General features: G+C 34.2%; 1 protein-coding gene across 2 annotated transcripts; it reads left to right on the top strand.

Annotated features, from left to right (window-relative positions):
• The first annotated feature begins 1,087 nt into the window (after nucleotides 1-1,087).
• LOC122052156 (DUF724 domain-containing protein 10-like) lies at nucleotides 1,088-5,149 on the top strand. Of its 2 annotated transcripts, none has more exons than XM_042613551.1 (7): nucleotides 1,088-1,672; nucleotides 1,771-2,190; nucleotides 2,599-2,901; nucleotides 3,006-3,626; nucleotides 3,721-3,814; nucleotides 3,879-4,052; nucleotides 4,257-5,149. In XM_042613551.1, exons 1-7 carry the CDS (start codon nucleotides 1,202-1,204, stop codon nucleotides 4,991-4,993), a joined length of 2,820 nt encoding a protein of 939 aa, XP_042469485.1. In that variant the 5' UTR covers nucleotides 1,088-1,201; the 3' UTR covers nucleotides 4,994-5,149. The 2 variants fall into 2 exon arrangements, with proteins under 2 accessions (XP_042469485.1, XP_042469486.1); XM_042613552.1 differs by lacking the exon at nucleotides 4,257-5,149 and adding an exon at nucleotides 4,113-4,240 and having other exon boundaries at nucleotides 1,089-1,672.
• Nucleotides 5,150-9,276: the final 4,127 nt, after the last annotated feature.

Raw genomic sequence — 9,276 nt, 5'->3', positions numbered from 1 at the left:
GATCGAAATTTGGTAATCAATCTATTATTTTCATTGTATTGATTCAAGCCGTGGGCACCAAAAATGTATTGGATGGACTCTATGCCTTTGGGAATTGTCATCGTATCAAGGTAGAAACTTGTACTGCATATATTTGGTGAGAATGTTGGGAGTTGTTTTACTCACTTGCCATTAAGAACTCCTCCAGTGTCAAACCAAGAGCGTCAAGAAATAATTATTGCTCATGTTGGCAATCACTTCGTATAAGTTTTCTTATATCCTCATTACCCTGTACCACCCATTCCAACGTGGTTGTGGCAACATTCAGCGTATGAAGCTAAAGGTTGGGTCACTCGTTATAGGACACATGTTCATTTGTAGTACGAAGTAATAGGTACACCACCACTAAACGCGTTGGGAGCATAATTTGGAGACAATATTGATTAAAATTTATATTTTTATATATTTTCGTTTTTTTTGTATTATTACATGTACACTTCATTTGAAAAAAAAAATATTTGTTCCTAAGTTACGAATGTATTCACTATTAATTATTAGTATTTTTGTTAGTTTTAAATATATATTTTTTATTTTGATCTATATTTTTATACTTTTTAAAAATTTTACAAATAATAACTTCTAAAATTTATAACTAAAAATAAACACAAGATTATAAACATATAAATAAATTATTAAAAAAAATAAAATTGATAAAAAAAATGATTAACAACAAAATAAAATCAATAAAAAAACAAAATTTTAAAAAATAATAATAAATTGAAAAAAAAATACAAGTATTATGAAAAAATAATAAATAAAATTAATTAAAAAATAAAACTAAATAAAATTTATATAAAATTGAAAAAATAAAGTATTGATAAAAAATAATAAACAAAATTGATTACAAAATAAAATTAAATTAAATTTATATAAAATTGTAAAAATAAAGTATTGATAAAAATAATAAAAAAAATTGATAAAAAAATAAAATTAAAAAAATTTAAAAAAAATGAGTTATTTTTAAATGAAATTAATTAAAAAATAAAATAAAATAAAATAAAAATAAAAGGATAGAAGCGTCATTTGCAAAGAGAGGGAGGGAGAGAGAGAGGGAGGGAGGGAAGGAGGGAGGGAGAACTCCTCAACGGGTCTCCTTTTAACTATCCCTTTTCGGCATTCGGGCCCATCAGTATCGCCGTCAATTAGTGTCCCCTTGACGGCGATGGCGCTGGAGAGTGGCGGTGAGAAGAAGAGAGGCGACCGGCGAGGATCCGTGTGGTTTAAGCCCGGGGACCTGGTGGAGGTCCGCAGCGACGACGACGGCTTCCTCGGCGCGTGGTACGAGGCCACTGCGGCCTTCAGCCTCCCCCAGCACCGCGTCCAGATCGTCTACTCCACCATCGTCGACAACGACGACCCCTCCCTTCCTCTCCGCGAGATCGTCCTCGTCTCCCAACTCCGTCCCCGACCACCGCCGCCGCCCCCTTCCCGCTGCCAGCACGGCCTCCACGATCTCGTCGAGGCCTTCCACCAAGACGGCTGGTGGGCCGGCGTCATCTCCGCCATCCTCCAAACCACGGGCCGATACATCGTCGCCTTCCCTACGAGCCGGGAGGAGCTGGAGTTCGACGCGTCCGATATCCGATCCCACTTGGAGTGGACCGATCGCCATTGGGTCCCCTTCGGCGATGTGGTAATGGCCGCGAAACCTACTCCCTCAGTTGCACTATTGTTAGGGTTGAGGATGTGCTCGATTTAATGTCTCAACTTTCTTCCCTGGCTTGATTTCAGAGAGTTGAAGAGGTGGAGTTCGCTGCCGGAGCTCGGATTGAAGTCAGCCGTAACCTAGAAATCGGTGTCTCGGCATGGTTTTCCGCTAGTGTTAAGCAAGTGTTCAGCATCAGTACCTATTTGATAGAGTACGGGAGTCTGACCTCGGCGACAACCGGCGAGCTTCTGACTGAGTTTGTCGACGTTCAGTACATGAGGCCGTGCCAGCTAAATGCGATATTGGTGAAGGATTTTGCCCCTCGTGATGAGGTAGAAGTGCCTCTCCATGGTGGGTGGGTGCTGGGAGAGATTTCAGATGTTCTCAAAGGATCTCGCTGCATTGTCAAAGTCAGGGACAGTAGGTCGGAGATGGTGTTTGATCTTCATCAGCTTAGGCATTCTCAATGTTGGGATGGCCAGCGGTGGGTTTTCACGTTTCAGGTAACAGTTCTACCTTTAAACTTGCCATAGATATAGGATTTGGAATAATGTTGTGACGAGGTTCACTACTTACATCACGACACATATTTTGTTTCATTCAGTTCTTGTTCAGTGCTTGCATAAAGTTCCATATAAAGATGTCATCGTGCCATTTTCTTGTGGAAATGTTGGCTTGGTGCTATGTAGTTAATCAATTTCTAGTTGTTAATCCTTGTGCTTGTATTGAATGACAGAGTCATGGCCATTAGTCTTAGGAGGGTGATTAGTTAGCAGTTTTGAAATTTGAAATACCATTTGATTTATTGGTAAATTTTATCGGCTCCTAATGAATTTTCTTTAACTTTTGCTGTTTGGAGTTCAACAAATTTCAACCCCATAGAAAAAATGTTGCCTTGTTACATGTTTCAGCAAAAGACTAGAAAATCACAAGGCAGTTCTGTTTCTGGCAACCAAAATCCACGAAGTCAAAAAAGATGCAGTCGCCTTAGTTCATCAACCACTTCTAAAGGTGAAGTTGAGGCCTCTTCTGAACCTGGGGGGTTTAAGTTGAATCTGAAGCATAAGAAAACAAATGTACTTTCTGGGCCTTCACAAAATTCCAAAAAGTTAAAGAAAGATAAGTCACCGTGCAATCATGTGAGGCCACAATGCGAATTAATGCCTGAATGCCCTTCAACTCCACAGTCTGACATCGGCATTTGTTCTTCAGTGGTAATTTTATCACTCGTCTATAGGATTTTCCTTTAACTTTTTGCTGTTTGTTTTGAACAAATTTCAGTCCTATAGAAAATTTGTTTGTTTGCCGCATATTTCAGCAAGAGACTAGAAAATCACAAGGCAGTTCTGTTTCTGTTATACGAAATCGAGGTCAGAAAAGATGCAGTCTTCTTAGTTCACTGCCCCCTTCTAAATGTGAAGGTGAAGTTACATCTGAACTCGGGGGACTCAAGTTGAATCTGAAGCACAAGAAAGCAAATTTACAGTCTGGGCCTTCACAAGGTTCCAAAAAGTTCAAGAAAGCCAAGTCACAATACAATCATGTTATGCCACAACATCAATTAATACCTCAAGGCCCTTCAACTCCAATGCTTGTGATAGATAGTTGTTCTTCAATGCCACTGATGGATCCTAGCTCCTCTACTATAAGCCCATCTTCTAGGGGAACTATTACTGAACCTAATGCGTCGATAAGGGATGTACCTGGATTATCTATCAAGGAGGAAGGTCTTGCAAATGCCAACCATCAGCTATCAAAGCATCAGCCAGATGTAACTGAAGTTGATGGCACACCTATGGGTTATGAAGCTAATGATCATCCCCGTAATCTAGAATGGACGAACTACAATTTGGATTATGCTTTGACTACAAAAGTTAAGAAGAAAAGAACTAAGGTGGTCGCTAAATCTAAAAAACTGCAAAAGAATCTCAGTAATGATGTAAGGGACTTTTTTCTTATAGAACTAATCAAGTATATGCATAAATCAGTATACAGGAATTTGTTTGTTTTCTTTTCCTTGCCCTTGTTTCCAGGGTGTGCTACAGCAATTACAAGATGGGGGCAGCAAAATGTTAAGAGAAGAACAGATGAGTATATCATTCAGCCACTTGCATGTGCCTGTGAGAAGTAAGTCATAGCATTTTTAATACTACATGGTTGAAGCTTATTAAAATTTGCATCCAATTTTCAGTGAAGATTAACAATATCGAGAAATTAGATACTGATCAAGTCATATTGAGCAATTATAGTGGAGCTAATGATGACTTATCGGGTCAAGATTTATACAGTATGGCATCTCAACCTATTCCCCAGCAGAATAAACTTATATTGTATCAAGGGTCCCCATCAAGTGCTGATATAGAAGGTGAGCGAAGTATCTGTTGTTTTACATAGAGGCCCAAATAAAATTTAGGCGACATTGCAGGTACAAGCTAGATGTGTCATCTGCATGGAAGGATTGAGTGAAAAGAATCTAACTAGCAACTTCTTCATACATAATTTTTAGCAGATGTCACATTGAATTCAGTTAATGATGTCGCTTTTAATGAGATCTATAACAATGTAACAGTTAACATTCAAAATCAGATTGTCCCATCAGTTCTTGTGGAAACTTGCACTGAAATTGCTCATAATCATGCTCAGTCAAAGGCAGTTGCTCTCGAGGGTGATGCTGCTCTCATGGATCACTCCGGTGGGCCACCATTGAAAGACATGGCATTGCCATTCTCAAAGACTTCCTGCCTGTGGAAACAAATAGAATCAATGGAAATATTCCAGGTTATGCCACAACAGCCACATTTTTGCCTTCTGGAGCAGTACACTATGGACCTTCGAGAAGGGATGGCCATAGGTCTTATGGTATCTTTTGCAAACTTGGTCACTAATATACAGAAGTTACATGTTGATAGAGATGATGCATCTCTGGATGCAAAGTTGGAGGATCTTTATCAGTTTGTAAGTAATGGATTCAGTGTTGATTTTGTATGTGCTCGCCTCGAGAAATTGCGAGAGCTTCAAATATATCATAAGGGGTGTTTGACTAGAAAAGCAGAACTGGAAGGAAAAATTATTGCAAAAATGGACGATAAGTGTAGGATAGACTCTCAATTTATGGACCTTGATAGATCTATCAAGAATCTGAGAGAGTACCTTGATTGCTTCCAAGAGAGAGAAGATTCAACTATGAATCAAATAAACAGGTACGAGTCCGATATTGCCAAATTGAAAATGGACCTGAATGAAGTTGAAGAATCAAAAGTGGCTGCCGAGTTGAAATTCTCCACTATTTCGTCTTCTCCATGGTGAATGGTCAGTGCTGAAGTTTATTATGGGTCTTATATGATCTTAGCTCTTAGGATGTGTAGTATATTATTAGAACTTTGTGCTGTCTCATGAAATATTATGTAGTTATGAACTATTTTGTTTTTGAGTATGTATGTGACTAAATGCTGGTGTTAGTCATGTCATATTTTGGTCGTGTTATGGTAAAGGAGAGTCTTGGGGTAACCGGAAAGTTTTTGCCGTGTCATTCGGAGGTCACGGGATTCTTACAATATAAGATTTGTGTACGTCCAATTTTTTTTTGGGACTTCGTAATAGCAGGAGCTTTGTTCTACCTCCATCTTTTGTTTGTCATGCCACAACTCGATCTCTTTGCAGAGTAAAGCTATCTCAAATTTATGAAAAATCTTCAAAACACCCTCTAAAGTGCATTAATATCAAAATATTCCCTAATATTTTTAATTTTTGACTACTAACATACCTCCTCTAAATCACACTTTCATTAATAGAAGCCCATTATGATAGTAAAATTAAAAAATATTGTGAATATTTCAATATTACAAAATATTAAGATGGATTTAAAACGAATATTCTCTTAGAGGTATTTTTATAATTATCCTAAATTTGTTGGTCCGCTTCAAAAATACACATTTATAAATCAGTAGGGGTCCATAAGCCACGTTTGGCATGTACATATCTTCGGAGCTTGTCCGGCCCCGACGTATGGGCTGTGCAATGGACTCGGCCCATTTCCCATCTCTAGTCCCCGACCGCCGAAGTGGTGAAGCCCTATTTCTTCCACAAAACTAAGGGTGTAAATGAATTAAGTTGTTTATGAGATATTCGAAACTCGATTCAATAAAAGCTTACTTAACCTCGTTTAATGAAACTTGTTAAGATAAACAAATCAAGTTCAAGTTTCACAATATTCAGCTTGTTAGGTTGTGAACTTCTTCCACAAAACTAAGGGTGTAAATGAATTAAGTTGTTTATGAGATATTCGAAATTCGATTCAATAAAAGCTTACTTAACCTCGTTTAATGAAACTTGTTAAGATAAACAAATCAAATTCAAGTTTCACAATATTCAGCTTGTTAGGTTGTGAACATATTCGTTACTCATGAATCAACTTGTAAATAAAAAAAATAATTTTGATATTAAATTTATAGATTTTACACTCTACTTATGAAATATATAAACAAATATATTAAATTTATTTATTAGAATAAAATTATAAATTTTAATAAGAATATTATAATTTTCTCTAAATATATAATTTAGGTTTTAATAAATATTTAAATTTATAATTTATATTTATTAAGCTCGTTTAGGCTCAATAAAAGTTCGAACACTACAAAAAAACTGTAATTTAGGGACAAATATTTGAGACGAATAAAATTTGTTGCAAATTTGCAACAGGTTTTGGAACGAAAAACAAATTCGTCACTAATTAGCAACGAAAATACCAACGAAATAAATTCGTCGGATATTAGCAACAAATACATTTTTGTCGCAGAATTCATTGTTAATCGAAGTATAAATTTCGTTGGAAAATTTATGTAATTTTAAGACAAATCTCTGGATTTATTGCTAATTGTCAACGAATATATATTCGTCGCCAATTTTGTCGCAAATTAGGGACGAAATTTCAAATTCATCCCAAAATTTTGTTTTTTAGGTTAGATATTTAAAAATTGGAAGATGACCTTAGAAAGCTCGCAATGACACGAAACAAGTTTCTATAGGTTCGTATCGATCTCTTGATCTTACTAATGGGCTCAAACATAAATTATAACCAATACACTGGCGTTTCTAAATTTTTGGAGCAAGAATCAAATATTTATTAGTCGTTCGGGGTAAAAAATTTACAATCGTCAGTATATTTGTTAAAAATTAGGTTTGACACCATTAATAAGATCAGGAGAGAGATACGGACCCATAAAAACTTGTTTCCTGTCATTCCGAGCTCTCTAGAACCATCTTCCAATTTTTAAAAGTATAACTTAAAAAAAAAAAATGGGGTCGAACTTGTAAATTCATCCCAAATTAGGGACGAACTTCTGCAAAAATTAATTTTTTCAAAAATAAAAAAATATGTTTAAAATGCGGAAGATGGACCTAGAGAACTCGGAATCACATGAAACAAATTTATATGGGTTCGTATCGATCTCTTGATCATAATGATGGTCTCAAATAACTAATAAAATTTTTTAATCGTAATAATAATTAGATGGAGTCTATAAACTTTAAGATTTGGTGAAAAAGAGTTCGAGTTTGAAAATGATTAGGTGATTTTGATATCCAAAAATCACTCATCTAAATATATTGTGTGAAAAAAATATTTGAGGTTATCATTGTGAGGAACTTATTTCATGTGATTCCGATCTCTCTAAGTCCATCTTCCGCATTTTATACACATTTATTTTGATTTTTGAAAAAATTAAATTTTGCGACAAACTTAGAAATTCATCCCAAATCTGGGACAAACTCAGAAGTTCAACGCAAATTAGGGACGAAATTTCAAATTCGTCCCAAAATTTTGTTTTTTAGGTTAGACATTTAAAAATTGGAAGATGACTCCAGAGAGCTTGAAATGACACGAAATAAGTTTCTATGGGTTCGTATCAATCTCCTGATCTTACTAATGGGCTCAAACATAATTTATAACTAATACACTGGCATTTCTAAATTTTTGGAACAAGAATCAAATATTTATCAGTCGTTCAGGGTAAAAAATTTATAATTGTCGGTATATTTGTTAAAAATTAGGTTTGATCCCATTAATAAGATCAAGAGAATGATATGAACCCATAGAAACTTGTTTCATGTCATTCCAAGCTCTCTAGGATCATCTTCTAATTTTTAAAAGTATAACTTAAAAAAAAAATTGGAACGAACTTGTAAATTCATCCCAAATTAGGGATGAACTTCTGAGTTCTTCCCTGATTTGGGACGAATTTCCAAGTTTGTTGCAAAAATTATTTTTTTTTCAAAAATAAAAAAATGTGTTTAAAATGCGAAAGATGGACTTAGGGTTAGAAAAAAAACTTAAAATATTTCTTGGGATCATATACCAACATCCCAAAGTTATGAATTTTTACAGAAATTAATTTTAAAACAATAATCTAAAAATTATTTAGTTTTTGAAAAATATTGAAAATTTTTGTTAATGTCGAAGATAACTATTCAAAAAAAATTTCACGCACATACTATTTTTTCATTATTAAAATAATTATTTTGAGAATTTAATATTTAAAAATATTTGTAGATTTCAAAAAATCTTGCTGATGTTTTTTGAATATATAAGATATGATGTTTATCTAAATATAGAAAAATTAAATTTTACAAAAATACAATTTCAAGATTTTTTAATTAATAAAATGATATTTTGGGAAAAATCTTAGTAATTTATATAACGGTCGAAAATTTTTGAAATAATTTCTATCTATAGAAAACAACATGTTTTATCACAGAAAATTTAAGTCTTTTAAAAATTAATTTTTGAAATAATTTTAATTTTAAAAATCTAATTTTCATTAAAAAATTCATAAAAAATGATATAACGACAATATTTTCATTTTTTATAAAAAAAATTGATCAGCAAATTTTGATTAGAGTCTACGAATTTATTAATTTTTTTTATTGTTTTTTACGAACAATATTAAAAGCAAAATCAAATTTTAAGTATGCATTATAAATATTAATCTAATCACATTAAGCATGATTTAAGAACCAGACTAACTACTGGATTTGTCAAAAATTTTCGTGGAACATTATTTCTAGCTACTTTTGTAATTTGGCTCGATTCCTAATATATCAATTTAGTCTTCTATTATTTCTAAAATTTGAAAACTTTGAACATGCATCATTCTTTTTCAAATTTTCTACTCGCTCTTTTAATTTAGAATTTTCCATTTGAATTTTATCGAATTCTTCTAGTGGACATGCTTTACCTAAGATCATTTTTAAATCCATATTGTCCTTTTTCATTTTAATATTCTTAGATCTAAGTTTACATAGCGATCTAGACATGAGTTTAATACATTCGTATAATTGGTGAGAAAGTAGAAGACATAACTTACCATGTCGGATTCGAAGTTGGATGCTTCCCCTTTACTGTTGTTTTCCTCTGAAGTAGCGAGTTCGAATCCTCTGTCCCCAAATTTCTCTGTCCCCGTGTCCCCTTGCCGATCGAATGGACCAGATTACATCTCAAGGATGCCTTGCACATCACAAAGATACTGCACACATCTTAAGGATGTCATGATGCCTTGAAATGTAATCTGGTCCGTCCGATCGGCAAGGGA

Source organism: Zingiber officinale, chromosome 3A (genome assembly GCF_018446385.1).
Source record: "Zingiber officinale cultivar Zhangliang chromosome 3A, Zo_v1.1, whole genome shotgun sequence".
NCBI lineage: Eukaryota > Viridiplantae > Streptophyta > Magnoliopsida > Zingiberales > Zingiberaceae > Zingiber > Zingiber officinale.
Note: the sequence above shows the minus strand (reverse complement) of the source record. Positions and strands in the feature narration are given on the sequence as shown.